Source organism: Podarcis tiliguerta (genome assembly GCF_965153285.1).
Source record: "Podarcis tiliguerta genome assembly, chromosome: 10".
Classification (NCBI taxonomy): domain Eukaryota; kingdom Metazoa; phylum Chordata; class Lepidosauria; order Squamata; family Lacertidae; genus Podarcis; species Podarcis tiliguerta.
This window is the reverse complement of record NC_139543.1, coordinates 50,481,854-50,498,292: the sequence shown is the minus strand read 5'-3', so window position 1 is coordinate 50,498,292 and position 16,439 is coordinate 50,481,854. Positions and strand designations below refer to the sequence as shown.

General features: G+C 41.5%; 2 protein-coding genes across 7 annotated transcripts; one reads left to right on the top strand and one right to left on the bottom strand.

Moving 5' to 3' along the window:
* Positions 1-2: 2 nt before the first annotated feature.
* UQCC6 (ubiquinol-cytochrome c reductase complex assembly factor 6) lies at positions 3-3,684 on the bottom strand. The gene is made up of 4 exons (XM_083401304.1): positions 3,583-3,684; positions 2,846-3,037; positions 1,630-1,759; positions 3-991 (listed from the first exon to the last, which is right to left on the bottom strand). Exons 3-4 carry the CDS (start codon positions 1,735-1,737, stop codon positions 896-898), a joined length of 204 nt encoding a protein of 67 aa, XP_083257430.1. The 5' UTR covers positions 1,738-1,759; positions 2,846-3,037; positions 3,583-3,684; the 3' UTR covers positions 3-895.
* Positions 3,337-16,411, top strand: TDG (thymine DNA glycosylase). 6 transcript variants are annotated; one of them, XM_083401279.1, is made up of 11 exons: positions 3,337-3,725; positions 6,114-6,256; positions 7,413-7,621; positions 8,119-8,188; positions 8,545-8,680; positions 8,766-8,848; positions 8,939-9,033; positions 9,295-9,466; positions 11,120-11,248; positions 12,704-13,717; positions 13,767-16,411. In XM_083401279.1, exons 1-10 carry the CDS (start codon positions 3,340-3,342, stop codon positions 12,838-12,840), a joined length of 1,560 nt encoding a protein of 519 aa, XP_083257405.1. In that variant the 5' UTR covers positions 3,337-3,339; the 3' UTR covers positions 12,841-13,717; positions 13,767-16,411. The 6 variants fall into 6 exon arrangements, with proteins under 6 accessions (XP_083257405.1, XP_083257404.1, XP_083257408.1 ...); XM_083401278.1 differs by having other exon boundaries at positions 12,704-13,734; positions 13,786-16,411; XM_083401282.1 differs by having other exon boundaries at positions 3,457-3,628; positions 12,704-13,734; positions 13,786-16,411.
* Positions 16,412-16,439: the final 28 nt, after the last annotated feature.

Here is a 16,439-nt window from a genome sequence, read left to right as displayed (position 1 = left end):
GCTTTGTGAAACATGAGTTTATTGCACCACCACTTTTAGGGAGTGAAAATCCAAGGAGGCAACCATCCATCTCCAGTCCCCATTATTTTCATCAACTGGGCTACCCTCCCACCATTGGAACCAACTGTTCTTTAGTGGGTGTCATTTTGCTGCCTTTTACTAGAGGCTGCAGTGCTAGAACTTAAAAGGCCCCAACCTGCAAATCCACCTCCATTACAGCCACTTTAAGGTAGGATGACACCCTTGCTTGTTGGAAGCCCATTATAGAATTGTGAGCAGCCTACAGCAATGGATGTATCTGCTCTGGTGAGGGGCTGATGAGATGCTGACAGATTTCTTCCTATGCCCCAAATTACCAGTCTGTAAGGTCCATTGCAAGTGCATTGCAACTCTTTCCAAGAAGGTGTTTTGATTGACACTAACCAAATGTGTAACCAAGAACTAGTACTTGAACGGACAGCTGCATATTTCTGCATTGCAGGGTGTTGATGATACCTTTTGCTCTTGTATCACATCTTAGTCCCTGCCCTTGGGCTGCCCTGGCTCACTGATCTCTGGAAGTCACTCTGCAGACCTTTTTCAGCAGAAGGGTATAAAAGTTTAACACCTCATCAAAAACCTACAGAAACCATTTTAAGGAAAAGGGGGGAAATAGTACTGGCATATTGTGCCACATGTAGAGAGCAATGCTACGGGTACATATTGAGACAAACCAGGCAGCTAAGTAAAAGACTGTCTTGTATTGCATGGGAGCAAGTAAAAATATTTTGACTCCAGAAAATGGGCATACACTAGATGACTTGTAAAGCCCATGTTGTCAGAAAACTCTGAAATTGCACAGGTTCAATTATAAATACTAAAGAGCAGTTCATGGAGGAACATAATCCTTGCATCATCACTGTTGTGAAGGCTGAACTTCCTGATTTCTTTCTTTGAGCCCCAATAGTTCAGTTCTGAGTTCTCCAGGCTTGGGAGGAACTTCTGGTATTGTCTAAAAAAAGAAAAAAGGCAAGTCATACTGATACCAAGAACCACAAGTTCAGTTTTTAAATTTATAGCTTTGATTATATGCACACTTAATGGAAACTTCTAGGTCATGAACCACGAAAAGGTACTAGCTATAGCCCAGGTGTGGGCTTCTGGGTACTGCTGAACTACAACTCCCATCAGCCCCAGCAAGCACAGCCAATGGGCAGGGATAATAGGTTCAGCAACATCAAGAGGGCCAAAAATTCCCCACACTCCATTTTAAAATGCACAAAAGGCTAAAACAATAAAGGAATATTTTGAACTACCTTTGGACACAGATCTGCAGGCTTAGGGAAAAGAGTAAGGTGTTCAAAGCCATCCAGGCAACAGAAAAGCCAACTATTATTGCTCAGCAGCTCATCTAAGACCTAGGCTACTGAAGCTGGCTACTGTCTGTCCTGGGATGGACAGTAAAAAACAACAACCTACAGTCTTGGGAGATATATTACCTCTCGGAGCTGTAGTGGGGAATAAGTGTATGGCCAGTGTTACTGTGTTGTTTGATGTAATCTGTCCTGGGGGTCCTTCTGAAGTTGAAAGGTGCAACTATTTCAAACAAACCAATACATAAATCGTGTGGGGAGGGGAGAAGCCACTTACAAGATCAGGCCTGTAATATCGATGGACAACTTCTGCACCAGCAAACATGGCCAACATACTTGCACTGAACATTTTCAGGTAGCGAGGCCAAGCTACTCCTGCAGGCATAGCCAAGAGCTACTAGCAGCAACTGGAATACAAGTAAAAGAGGAAGACGAGGACACTGACTAGCAAAGAAATGGCATGAACTCTGATGACATAAAAGGAAAATGATGAAGTCCAGGATAGAAACACAAGATGCTGGACATTCTGGCAGTGCCTGTTGCTGGCTGTATCCAACTAATAATGCTCAAAATGGATTTCAATTGATTAACTTAAGTTTGTTGATTACAATGGATCTACTACACTAGTATGACTTGCATACAACCCTCATTCCTGAAACAAAGCTGCATCTTATGCTTGGAAAGCATTTTTACTATCATCCTTCCTGTGCTTTTTCTTGCTCAAAGCCACACAGCAAATCCCCAACACAGATGGAAAAACAGTTTTAGGCTGCACTCCCATGCACAATTACTTGGGAGTATGTCCTATTGCGCACAGTGGGACTTCTAAGTAGATGTGCATGGGACTGCAATTTCAGTCCATGCGCATCTAAGAAATCGTTGGCATGCTGTGCGCTCCAATCCAGGAAAATTTCTGGGGGGAAATCGTTAGTCTGTCACGGCATAAATAGGTACAATATGTTTGGGTTAATGAAACACACCCTAGATGGGACTGTCTTTATTGCAGTAATCTAACCTCGAGATTACCAGAGCAGAGAGAGCAGTAGTTAGGCTTTCCTTCTCCAGATACGGGCCACCAGCCAAAGCTGATGGAAAGCACTCTGCGAATAATTGTATTGTAAATTGGTATTGTTATAATGAGGCTATTATTGGAATCTAATTGAAAACTAATAAAAATTATCAAAAAGAAAGAAAGCACTCTGCGACACAGGCCACCTGCGCCTCTAGTAACAGTTGCAAAGGCTCGTTAAAGGCAGTCTCCACGGTGGGAGAAGTGGGTTGCCTGCGGATCTCTTAAACGGTTCTCCCAGACCCATGAAACCGAGCAAATCCGCCATGTGACAAACACGCATCTTGCCCAACGGACACGCGTGTCCTTCCACAACGCCAAAAGGCAAGCCAGGCTCTTCCCCACGGAAAGGAGGAGATTGGGGGAGGGGGGTTCTTCCATAAAGCTCCCTGGTTGGCAGCACCGCCCTGAGGTTCCCTCTTACCTGCATCAACCCTGATCACTGGCTCGTCGGTGGCGGAGACTAATCTCACGAAGGACAAGCCGAAAGAAGGTTCTCTTTGGCCGGACCAGGAGCCAATAGAGGACGCGGAAGGCAAGAGCAACGCACAGGTCAAGAAGTCACGTGTACAACTAGATGTTACGTCCCATCACTCTTCTGGAACTTGAAAGCACTCTAGAGATAGAAATGTAGAATAGCGTGTAGACTTTCCATTCGTGTAGCCTTTTCATTCACGGGAAGATTTGAAAGACGCCCATGGCTGTAATTCTCGCCCTAGGTGCTCTACGCCTGCTCTAAAGTGTAACGTATATATGGGGGGAAAGCCCTAAATATTCCGCATCGGGAGATAAAGGAGGAAACCCGTTCGCTCTAGACCGGCAGTGCTATAATAAGGCTAATGAACTAAGTCACTCCTATTTTTGCTATGTCTATGATGAAGTAATAAAATAAAATTGAAATAAAATAAAATTTTGTATATGTATCTATGTATGTATGTATACATATACACACACACAAGTAATAAAATAAAATATTGCCGTAGCTCAGTGCATCAGCTCCGCCTGCAGAAGGTCCTCCCACGTTTGGCCCCACATCCCTCCAGCAAACCCAGGCAGGGCTGCGAGAGAGAACCCAGCCTGACACCCGCGGTTCCGGAGCGCTGCTACCCTTCAGGCAACGCCGAGCCACGTCGGCCAACGGAGCAAAGGCAAGCTTCCTACGTCGCTGAAATCGTAGCCCCACGTTTCTCCATCCCGGATTTCTACGGTAGGCCGCGCCGCGTGTCAGTCTATCCTTTTCCTGTCTCTGTGGGCCGGCCAGCCTACGCCGGCGCCGCGGAACCAGAGAGAGTCGGCGGCAGAAGGTACAGCGCGCGAGCTGTGGGGGGAGGGGCCTCGACGGGGGTCGCGGGGTATTGGAGGTTGGGCTTGGCTGGCGCTGACTAGGCCTCGAGTTCTCGCCGGGCCTTCGCTAGCTGGGGAGGTGGGCGTCGGGGAGACGCCAGCGCTCAGGAATGGAAGCCGAGGAGCCCGGCCCCAGGTAGATGGGGCGGAAGGAGGCCGAGGCCGAGCTCGCGGGCGGGCAGGGGGGCTTCCAAGGCCCTCTGGGGGCGGAGGGGGCCGTGGTCGCCTCCCCTCCTGCCGTGGAGGAGGCTGCGGCGAGTACAAAAGGCTTCCAGGCCAGGGTCTCTTGCCACAGGCAGGCCAAGGCCTGAGCCCGGAATGGGAAGGGGGAGAGGGGAGTGAGCGAGGCTCTGGGTCGCCTCTGTATTGTTATTTATGATGCGTGTTTATATTATTGATACATGGGCAGATGCACACAGGATGGAGGGCTGCATCTCTCTCTCTCTCTCTCTCTCTCACACACACACAAACACACAATTATGTATACTTACTAGCATATGTGTAATATTGGAGCAAGATCTGTTAGGTACGCTCACAGCACACATTTTACTGTCATGACTCCCCTGTATATGTGTGTGTGTTTATTGTTGTTGATTGCAATTTTTAAAAATGGTTCTCCTGCACCATGCCCTGAGATCCTTTGATTTCAGGGTGGGTTATAAATATTTACGAACACACACACACACATATATATTGATTGGTGTCCATCTGTCTCGGGAGACAATGGAGGAGTGAAGGCAAACTGTTGGAAGGCAGAGACTGATATGAGAGAGGCATGTTTTGTGCATATACATGTGCACATACATACATACAAAGCTGCTACCAGGGTGAGTGGGTGGGCTTAGCATGATTCATATTATCAAAAAGTGCCCATACATAGAAAACTGGCATGTCAGAAAGAAGCTTGAAGCCTCTGGTGTCTAATTTTTCTATAAGTAAGGGCATGGGACTGGTGTAATTGAAGAGGGTGTAGTGAAGTGAGCTTCCACCTGCAGTGTGAAATGGTACAATCCACAAACAGGCTTACCAACTTGAAGCAGTTCATGTGGAACTAGGAACTAGGAAGAGTGTATTCAAAACTCTTCCTATTACCTTGGAAAGCAATTATCCTTTCTACGGGTGTGTATTCAGGATCAAATAATGTGGATGAGTTGCTTCTTTATGCTAGTTGTAAAGAGTGGTGCAAGGATGGTTTTTGCTTGCCCGCTTTCAATTACACTTAAGGTGGAAACTAACTTGCCTTAATAAGTGTAAGGGTAGAGCTGAGGATGCTAGTTGTTTCTCCATTGTTATAGTACAACAGCAGTGGTCCAGTTCAGATACTCTTAAAATAAACAGCATATGGGGCATGTTTATGAACTCAACTGTTGATAGGAACTAGTATCTGACCCATGACAGCAGGTTTTCCCAGCAGCAGTTTGCATGAGCATATTGGTACCTTTTTAAAACAATTTATTCGCAGCATAAGTGGTCTCATGGGAAGCTGTGTTATACTGAGTCAGACCATTGATGCATCTGATGGTCTGTTCTGGCTGGCGGCAGCTTTCTTTGGTTGGGACTTTCCCAACCAAATCTGGAGGTGCTGGGGACTGAGCCCTGGGGCTTTCTGCATGCAAGGCAAATGCCCTGCCTCCGCTATGCAGTCTTTCTTTCAGTGAATTGCTGTCAAGAAGTGGTGCCTTTCAGTGTGTGTTGTAACTTCTTTTACTCTGCTTGTAGGGTTTTTCAGTGCTTGAACCAGGTTAGCATGTCGTGTTGGGACTCATTGACTTGATTAGCAATTTTGTGCTTTCCCAAATCATGCAAACAGGAAACGTAACTCTCCAAATTATTTGTTTGTGTTTAAATTAGACTTTGAGAATCAACCCTGTTACCACTCTGATCATATATTTAACAAACAAAAAGCAAGCACAACTATTCAAGGGTAACTGGGGATACTTCCAGAACGGAGGTTAATAGAATAGATCTCACAAATGGGCTGTTGGCAACATTTTTTTTTTTAATTAATTGGATTTTTCTTGGAAAGGGTAAGTCTGAATTAAATGGAGAAGTATAGAGTGGTATTTTTACACAAACAATGTCTTGGGAATGCTGCAAAAGATGTGCATGCCTAAGGAGCACCCATTCCACACCAAGCACCTGTCTGGAAGTACCCTTATTGTTGACCTTGGCTGTGATCCTGTGGGAGCAGAAGTATATAATATATAAGATGAGAATTGTTGCCAAACATGGAAGAAATCCACCAGACTAGACTTGAAAATGCATGTCAAATACTACTTGAAATTTTGTTCCAAATTTATAATTTGAAATGGTAGTAATGTTAACCTTTTTAAATTATTATTTTAAAGACATTATACTGCCCTTCAACCAGCATTTTATCCTTTTCCATTCCATCAAATGATGACTGGAGTTCCAAACATGGAGATGATGAATGAAGAGGAAGCACTTCAGGGGCCTTTGGAATCAGACTTTGTTCCAGAACCTGTTCAAGGTGTCTCAATTTTTTCCTCGAAATGTTTAAGCAAATATGTAGGAACATATTTCTTTTAGAATATCTGAAAACAGTTGGATAGCTTCATTCTTCAGAGTGGTGGTTTTGCTGACCTGAACCAATGCTTATTGTGAAAATGTGCCCTTTTCTTTACAGTTTTAAAATATTGTAGTAAGAGAAAAGAGTGGACACTTCTAGCTTGAGCTTGCACATTTTTTTCTAATAACTGATGAAGCAGCAGTTTACATGAACATACTTAACTTGCATTTCTGTTGTATAGAGTAAATGGTAAATGTCAAAGTTACAGGAACAAGTTGCATAACCTGTCCATATCATGGTATTCATACATGCATTACATTAATCTCAGATTGTCAATGCAACCCTTTTTATTCCGTTTTGTAGTTCAGAAACTGATCCTGTCTTTTTTATGGTTGGCCAGCATATTGTATTAAAGATTACAAATTTAGTCTCACTTGATTATTCTACATCAATATTTAAAATGGTACATTACCAATCCCCTTACAATTCTTGGATATTGTTACACATTTCTGGATAACATTTAATAATGCAACTTTTTAGTTTGCAACTAAGAAATACCTTAGTAACTATATGATTGCTTGCCATGTAGTTACTAAGGTATTTCTTAGGATAATGCACAAAATAAAGTTTTGAGGCAATCAAACTTTTCTTGCAGCCTTGTGATTTATATAGCAAATTGAATTTATTTGTAAAAGCAGCCTCTAGAACTAAACTTGAATAACCTTAAGATTTCTCAAGTAATTTTTTATTGTGTACTTTCTCCAGAAATGGGCACTGGGGGTCAGTTTTGATGCCCAGAGCTCATTTGCAAGGCATTTAAAAAAACCTCTTTCATGTACCAGCAGGTTTCTAGTAATATTTATCTGTCCAAAGGTAAATATTAACAGCAAGAGCGATCTGATGCTCTTTTCATGGCAGTAATGGGATGCATAAGTTAGAAAGATGTGGAGTTCTTCCAGCTTTCATTGAGAATATTTGTTGGATGTCATGTTTAGCTGAAAGATATTTTATTAGAAATAGATTTTTAAATGTAGCATTTCACATCATCTCTGATTAAATAGTAGTATTTTGCCATCTCTAAAGACATAGTAAAAAGTCATTTCCTTTTGTCTTTCAGCAACTGTTAAAGGAAGAAAGAGAAAAAACAAAACTTCTGAACCCAAGAAACCTGCTGCTAAAGTTGCCAAATCAAAAGCCAAACAAGAAAAAATCACAGATACTTTTAAAGTCAAAAGGAAAGTAGATCGTTTTAATGGCGTATCTGAAGCTGAATTGTTAACCAAAACTCTTCCTGATATACTGACCTTCAATTTGGATATTGTAATTGTAAGTCAAATGTAAGAAAGTTTTATCTGTAGATAACTGTTTTGCAGCCAGTTCAGTTAGCAACTTTGTAGTAAACCCCAAAGGGATGTCAGTGGTAGTCTGTTGCAACAATAGCATTCTGTTCTTCCCTTGTATAGATTTGGGCTCTGTATAGAAATGTTACAAACCTCCTCCTCTTGTTTGACCTTTGGGCTCTACAGTTTAATGTTTTTCCATGGGAGTGTCTCTATGAGGATAGTTTATCATCCCCCCCTTTTTTTTTCTTTTTAAATGATAAGAAGAGGGTCGTTTGTTGTTTCAAGTGATCATTTTACTAGATTGGCTGGGAAAACCAAACACATAGGAGCATCATGTAATAGGTGGGCAGGCTCATCCAGGAAAAGGCAGCCCTGTAGATGACCCAGTCCTAAACCATTCAGGGCATAAAAAGTATCCAAAGCACTTTGAGTTATTCCATGGAACAGATTGGAAGATTTAATTGTTCTTTTGTTTTCTAGATTGGTATAAATCCAGGTTTAATGGCAGCCTACAAAGGCCATCATTACCCAGGACCTGGAAACCACTTCTGTAAGTTCCTCCTTTTTGATCTCTTGAAACTTTTAAGAATGCAGTTTTAATTCTGCATTTTTTGATTGTAGAAGGGCTAGAGAAATGAGATTGTGGGCAAGATTTGGCTTTTGCTAGAAGTGTAGTGAATGGCTGCATGGGTGAAATGATGATCATGTAAAATAGTGCATATTCAGCATTAATGCTAAAAAGGAAATGCTAAGCAGTGAGAAGATATTAGTAATCTTCCAAGAACATCAGAGGCAAATTGTGTGGGAAGCACCCAATAAGAGAGCCAAAAATGACACGGTGTTCAAGTACTGGTTGCCTGCATTGTAACACAAACTATAAGAATCATATGTTTTCCGCCTCCACAGGGAAGTGTCTCTTTTTGTCTGGGTTAAGTGAAGAACAGTTGAATCATATGGATGACCACACTTTGCCACATAAATATGGTATTGGGTTTACAAACATGGTGGAAAGGACAACACCAGGGAGCAAGGACCTTTCCAGGTAGGGTCAAGTTGGAATTCCGTAAATAGATCATTGGTATTTCCAGACCTGTTATATAACTTAATATTTTCCTCCCACTTTTTAGCAAAGAGTTTCGGGAAGGAGGACGGATTCTGGTGCAAAAATTGCAGAAGTATCAACCTAAAATAGCAGTTTTTAATGGAAAATGTGAGCCTTTTATATACAAGATTTCTGCATATTGATTTCACTGGTGTTGTATTGTGACTAACAGTCAATTTGTATTTAATTTGACTGTAGGCATTTATGACATTTTCAGCAAAGAGGTTTTTGGAGTGAAGGTTAAAAAGTTGGAATTTGGACTCCAGCCACATAAGGTTCCAGACACAGAAACAGTAAGTTCCTGTCCTGGTTATGAAATGAAAACACAGAATCTTACCATTTGTGGAAGAATGAATTGATATAAACTTGCACTGATGGAGAGAAAAAAAACACTCCTATTCAAAACTATGATCTTTGAATTTAAGATTTCACTACCTGTGAGTGAGATTATGGAAGTTTTTGAAACAAAGTTAGTGTTTTTAAAAATGCTCTACCAGTTTGGAGGCTTCTGATTTAACATTGCCTTCTGTTTTGATATTTTTTCCTTTTTACAGCTTTGCTATGTTATGCCCTCATCCAGCGCAAGATGTGCTCAGTTTCCTCGTGCACAAGATAAAGTTCATTATTACATCAAGCTGAAAGACCTAAGGGATCAGCTCAAGGGTGTTGCGTCAAATGCAGAGGTCCAGGAAGTGCAGTACACATTTGACTTGCAGCTAGCACAAGGTATAGCATATGAAGCCAGAATAACCAGGATTTGCTCAAAAGACCTAATCCACATAAGAAAAATAAAGTGGGCCTGGGCAGCTGCTCAGTGCTGTAACCGGGTGACTGCAGTTTTGACCTATTTTAAACAAAAGTGTCCTAAACTTATGCATGATTTCTTCTGTGAAACTACCATATTTTTCGCCCTATTGGACGCACTGGCCCATAGGACACACCTAGTTTTTTGGGGGGGAAATCAAGGACAATTTTTTTATTTCCCCCCCAGGTTTGTGCAGCCATCCCCAAGCTAGATGAGGGAGACGGCGCGCTTGCTTCTCCAACCCCCGCCAGCCTCCAGATCATCTCGGGGAATAGCGGGGTGGCGGCGCTGCGCCTCCCCGCTGTCCCCCGAGCTTTTGGGCTGCAGGCTGCTGCCCGCAAGGCTTTCAAGCCCACGGGACCTCCCATCGGGCTTGCAAGATTGCGGATAGCTTCCTGAAGCCCGGAGAGCGAGAGGGGTCGGTGCGCACCGACCCCTCTCGCTCTCCGGGCTTCAGCGAAAGCCTGCATTCGCCCCATAGGACGCACACACATTTCCCCTTCATTTTTGGAGGGGAAAAAGTGCGTCCTATAGGGCGAAAAATACGGTATTCCTTAAACAGCTTAACAAGAGAGCAAATAGAAAGTTTTTAATACATTTTTGAGGTCTTGTAACTTGTAATTCCTTAAAATTTATTTTATACTGGATATTATATAATCATATATAATAAGGGTATAATTAGAATATACCTTCTGAGTAGGATAACTGTTATTCTGTTGAAAGACCCCTCATATGCTCAAGTCAAGTTTGAAATCTGATTTATTTTTCTCGATAAGGTTTTTATTGAGATTTTCCCATAATGCAATAAGGTTACAGCTACCTAAGATACAATACAAGAAAAAGAAGCAAAAGAGATGGAGGCAACAGAGATAAAGAGAGAGAAGAGAATGAGAAAACAAAAAAAGCAGAAACAGAGAAACATTAGCAAAAATGACAAAAGAGGGACTTCCGATTTTCCATCTACAGTGCAACCTTGGTTCTCGAACTTAATCTGTTCTGAAGTCCATTCAACTCCCAAAACATTCAAAAACCAAGACGTAGCTTCCAGTTGGTGCAGGCACCACAGAAACAATAACCATCAGACGTTCAGCTTCCGAAATACATTCAAAAACCGGAACACTCACTTTTGGGTTTTTGGCACTCGGGAGCGGATTTGTTCGTCGACTAAGCCGTTCGAGAACCAAGGTTCCACTGTACTGGTCATGTACAGAAAGAATATAAAATTATTTAAAACCATCCTCAATTTGAGTTACTATATACTTCACTGTCTGTTAAACAATATTTCCTCTAAGTTACAGTGTCTCATAGTCATCATTTCATTTATTTCATGGAAAGTCCAAGATAGGTCCCCTAAATACTGTAATTATTTATAAGTGTTAACCATATTTCTTCTTTTTATTGATTCACACCAACATTATTCCATATTGTATCATACTGTTTCTTTCCATCCCTGTCCATATTAAGGTCTCTCCACTGTGATCATATATTATATTCCATTTTTGTTTCTCATATATCCACTTGTTCATGTCTGGTTAGAGATTTGATTTAAGATTTCAATGTATGTGTTTCTTCAGAGGATGCTAAGAAAATGGCTGTCAAAGAAGAAAAATATGATCCGGGTTATGAAGCAGCTTATGGGGGTGCTTATGGTGAGAAAACAGCCGAGGATGGTGAACCATGTAACTTCCCTTCAAATGGAACAGGTAGAGTATAGGGAATATTTTGTTTTCTCTTCATTTTAATCCATGTTCCCTGATGCAGAAGATAATTAGGATTGGTTCTATTAATTTCTTTTGTTTTAGACAAGTGCAACACTGCATTTGGAACTCAATGCAAAAGTATAAACTATTAAGGTGTTATAAAGTAGAAGTCACTTTCTGCATTCACATGTAACTTTTTATATCTGTTTTTAAAATCCGACGTAGAGAAGCATGTATAAATCTGTGTAAGTAAAATTCAGTCTTTTCAGTTGCCATATATTTTCTCTGTCTTTCACTCTCTCAATTTATCCCTTGTAAGATAACGATAATAATAATGATAAGCAGCAGCAGCCACAGCAGCAGCAGTGCTAATGCCAGAGGATCTAGGGGTACTGTTGGGGGACATGGTAAATTAGTGAGAAATTTAGCAAATCCAAAATCCAAAAAGTTAACCATGGTTATTTGACTTATTTATCACCTTTAGTGAAATGGAGTAACAAAATACAAATTTTAAGTGCCAGTTGTGCTTTTTAATTCCATTTATTTTCTGTCTTGCTCTTCAGCCCCAAGTGATTCTCATAGTGGCTCACAAATAAAAATGAAACTACAAATACAATAAATCATTTATGAAGCAACAGAGCACTAAACCAGATATTAGAACCAGAGCTGCATAAGATCAAGACTGTTTGTTAAAATACCATCTAAAAAACAAATAAAAAGTAATGGCACTAACCCAATAATTATTGTCAGCACAATGTGAGACTCCCTTCCAAAGATGGGACATTTGATGGGCAAATATTTCTCTTCCAGTGGAAAACAGGCCGACAAGAATGCCTTGGAGGAAGGCATAGAATTCTTGAAGCACACTTACTTTCTTATAGGAGAATTGGCTAAAATATGGCCATCTTTAGTTTTCCCCCCAATTGTTTTCTTAATGAAATGGATTGAGTAAGTTAGTTGCTTTAAGTTGTACGTGTTTAACTTTTTTAAATGGACAGCAGCTGGCTGGCTTTTGTAGCTGAAAATTTCATGGTGGGGAATGGGTTAGACTTGCAGGGGTGCCCAAACGTTTTTCAAAGAGGGCCAGATTTGATGAAGGGAACATGCGTGAGGGCCAACCAAAGTGTTGTTGAGCTTTTTTTGTGTGGTTTTTTACAATTTAACCCCAAAGTTGTTAAGCTTTTTAAAGGATTTTAACCCAGGACATATACTGCCACGGGGACCGGATTAAATCATCCGGTGGGCCGGATTAGGCCCCCAAAACAAACTTTGGACATGCGTGGGTTAGAGTTTCCCTGAGGTGGCTACCCTCAGCCACCCACCAGCTACAGTAAACAGATGAATGAATGCCCCCTGGTGGGCAAAATCTGTAACCAGCACATTTGGGGACATGCCTTTTCTTCCTTCAGCCAGAGCACCAACTAAACGATTAAGTCATTTTGGTTTGTTTTCCTGCAGCAACCAGTGCAGAGTACAGCAGTGGATCTTCCTTTGGAGATGTCCCCAATGGACAGTGGATGACACAGTCTTTCACAGATCAGATTCCAGATTTCAGGAATTCTAGGCCACAAGAGGAAGAAGGAAGCAATGCTTAAAGGCTGCCTTTCAAGGGAAGCGTAACTTCTGCGGGAGTTTTTTAAAATGCAAATGTCAAGAATGGTACCTCAGTTCTCCAACTGAAGCATTTTTAAATAGCATTTTACCTCTTAGTTCTCTCTTATGATAACAATTTGTGTTTGTAGATTTAGACCTATGAATCAGGTCACTTAAAGAAAATGTTTTTTAAGAGATGAGGCTTCCCTGTTTCTTTCTCTTTCTTTCTTATTTTGTATGAGACTTTTGTATTTAAATGGTTCCATAGTTGCAGTTTTAGAAAACTTGACTTCTCATTGGTGAAAACTTTTGTTTTGTTTTGTTTTAAATCTGTATTTTGTAATGTAGTTTGTGAACGTACATTTTTAACCTATCCCTTCATGTGTTGGGATATTTCATACGTGTGTTAGTCCATCTAAGGAGAGGGAAAGCTGCTTGTAGATCTAACATTGTTACTGGAAGTGACATAGCAAGTTATTGTCCAGCAAATCTGTTACACACAGTTGTAGGCCTGCCTCTGGTGTGAAGGAGTCTTGCTTTTATGGCAGAAAGTAGTGTGCAGGCATGTATGTACATCATTTGACTACTGCCACTTGAATGTGTGACCTGCCGCCATTGAAAAGCATAAGGGTTGAACCAAATGATCACCAGGTCTCTCCTCTGTTACTTTATGGGGGCCAAGCACCTTCACCCTGTTGTTGTTGTTTAATATCTGCTGCTATTTCAGCTGGCATTTTCACTCTCTCCATTTCATTCATCCTCAAGTGATCCCAGCCAATCAGGGATTATATACTGGATGTGGTGACATTACAGTGCTGTGCAGCTGGTCAGATTTGACTGCTTGCTGATGTCACTAAGAGCAAGTGGGTTCCCCTTAGTGTAAGGGCACTGCTTCAGTTCAGCTACACTGTTCAGTTACACTGCTTAGTGTAAGGGCACTGCTTCAGGTTCAGATTTTGAGGATAATCTTGGCCCATAAGGGATTCTAAAATCAACATTTTAACAGCCTTTCACGGTGATCTCTGAAAGTTGTAGCACTTCTTTCAGTTCTGATCTAAGATTATCCTAGCACATGCCTTTGTTCAGTCCTCCCTTTACTACTTTTGGCTCAGCCCTAAAAAGCGTTCCTTGTGAGAAATGGAAATCCTGCCTCCAGTGTATTGTCTTTGATGGCTCATGATAAACATGCATGTGTGAACAATTCCTTAGTGGGTGAGAGAAAGACTGTGTGTGTGTGAAAAGAAGAGAGGTATGAAGAGACTGTGCACATGTTTCTGAGAGTTTAATACCTTGATCTCATAGCCACTTATCTCAGGAAGATGGAGGGGAATGCTATAACCGCCACATTTTGTGTGTTCCCTTCTGCCTGCCCTCTGAAGGTTGAGCTGCTGGTGGGGAATGGCTTGTAGCGTAGCTCTTGGAATGGAAAGATATAGTGGTGGGGATTTAGGGCTAGGGAACATGTGGTCACCCAGATGTTTTTGGAATCCAAATCCCATCAGCCCCAGATTGCATGGCCAGGATGATTGGAGTTGTAGCCCAACAATATATTGAATGGCACATGATCCCCAACCCTGATTTAGTGTTTCAAGAGAACATTTGGCCAGAATAGAGAACCACCTTAAGAAGGAAATATGTATGCTCTGTACAGTGGTACCTTGGTTCTCGGACTCAATCCGTTCCGGGAGTCAGTTCAACTCCTGAAACTGTTCAGAAATGAAGCCGCGGCTTCTGATTGGCTGCAGGAGCCTCCTGCACTCAAGCAGAAGCTGCGTCAGACATTTGGCTTCCGAAAAACATTTGCAAACCAGAACACTTACTTCCGGGTTTTCGGCATTCGGGAGCCAATTTGTTCGACAACTAAGCCGTTCGAGAACCAAGGTACCACTTTTTAAATACATACATGCCACAGGAGGAGGAGAACATTGGAAAGGAACTGGGGGCAAGAGAGGGTTGATCTGAAGAAGCTTCACCAGAATTCAGCATTTTTCATTTTTAGGGAATATCACATTCCACATCTTGCTGGCCAAAATGATGGTGGTGGTGGTGTGACATTCAGGCAGCTACAAGCCTAACCTAGGAAATGGACATAATTGCCCGCCTACAAAACATCTAATGGTTTGGGGCACAATGACATTGCATTGCAGACACAACACCTGCATATGGAAGATTTCAGTAAGCTTGCCCTGTCCTCCCCTCCTCCTCATGGCCACTCATACAGGCAGTGCTACGGTGTTGGGAGAAATGGGAAGTCTCTGTGCATTTTCACAAATCTATTGAGCCCCTTCTCTCCATGCCTTGCAAAAGTTTGGGTATAAGTGAAGGAGATGTGTCCCTTTCCCCTCTAACATTCCTTCGCACTGACTTGTTTGCACAGGTGGAGGAGGGAGAAAACAGCCTCCGTTTTAGCTCTGTTGGAATTCTTTGCTTGCAAGTTTTGAGCCCACAATGCAAGTGGATCGTGCTCATTGTCTTTGGATAAACTTAAATTGATGCTAGGAGTGTTTGCTCTGTCTGTGCCTAATACCTTGCTTCCTTCTCTCTTCCCCGCACCTCCTTTTGGTCACAAGTGGGGAAGAGATGGCTTAAAAGTAAAAGCAATAAGAGGATCAAACTGAGGATTTGATTCATCTGCTGATTAGGTGCTTTGGATACTTGAATTATGCGCAAGAACTGTGTCTCCATAATGTGTACATAGTCTAGATCACTATTTAAGTATACCACAAACAGCTGGATTTATTTAAAAATGTCTTGTGTGTGTTTGGATCAGGAACAATGGGTTGAGTGGATCAATTTAAAGTAGATCCATAGCTTGCTAGCAGCTTTGAACCTTATGTAGTGTTTTGACTTGCTGCTCATTGAGAGATAAGCATGTTTGTGATCTCCCTCCAAAATCATGTGCTTTAATCCACAAACACAACATTGTTGTTTTTTAAAAAAATAATAAGATTGAGGTGTATATTCCGGTTCTGATCATGTCGGTTAGTTGCTGTGGAAACTTTTCATTATCTGGTCAACAATCTATAAAATGATTCACTTGCAGCCCAGTCCTATGCATGTTTACTCATAATTAAGCCCTCCGGTGTTCAGTGGGATTTACTCCCTAGTAAGTGTGTTCAGGATTACAGCCTTAGGTTTTTTTAAGGGTTTTTTTTAATGTATCGCTGTTTACATGGACACTTTCTTGCAAGTGCTTGAAGTGCCTTGCATCAGGGATCTGAAACAATTTTTAGTTTTCACAAAGCTATATTGCCACAGGTGGTGGACAGCTCAGTAGTAACTTTAGTTAAGTGTGAAAGGGGAACATCTTACTTAAAAGAGCATCCATTAGATTACCAACAGGTTAATGAAATGTGAATGCACGTCTATTGTCAAACATGGTGCTTTTAAAAATTGTATTGAACACTTCTGATCTGCCAATTTCTTGCAAAAAAACAAACCAGGAATTGTTGCAGTATCTTCTGGTGCTTAATTGTGGCATTGTTTAATAAAAGTCTTAATGCTGAATTGTTTGTGCTGTTGAAAGAAGAAATGGATAAATTATTTGAAATAAATAAAAGAACGGATGTTTAATTTTGGTTTTAGTTTGACTTCATAATGT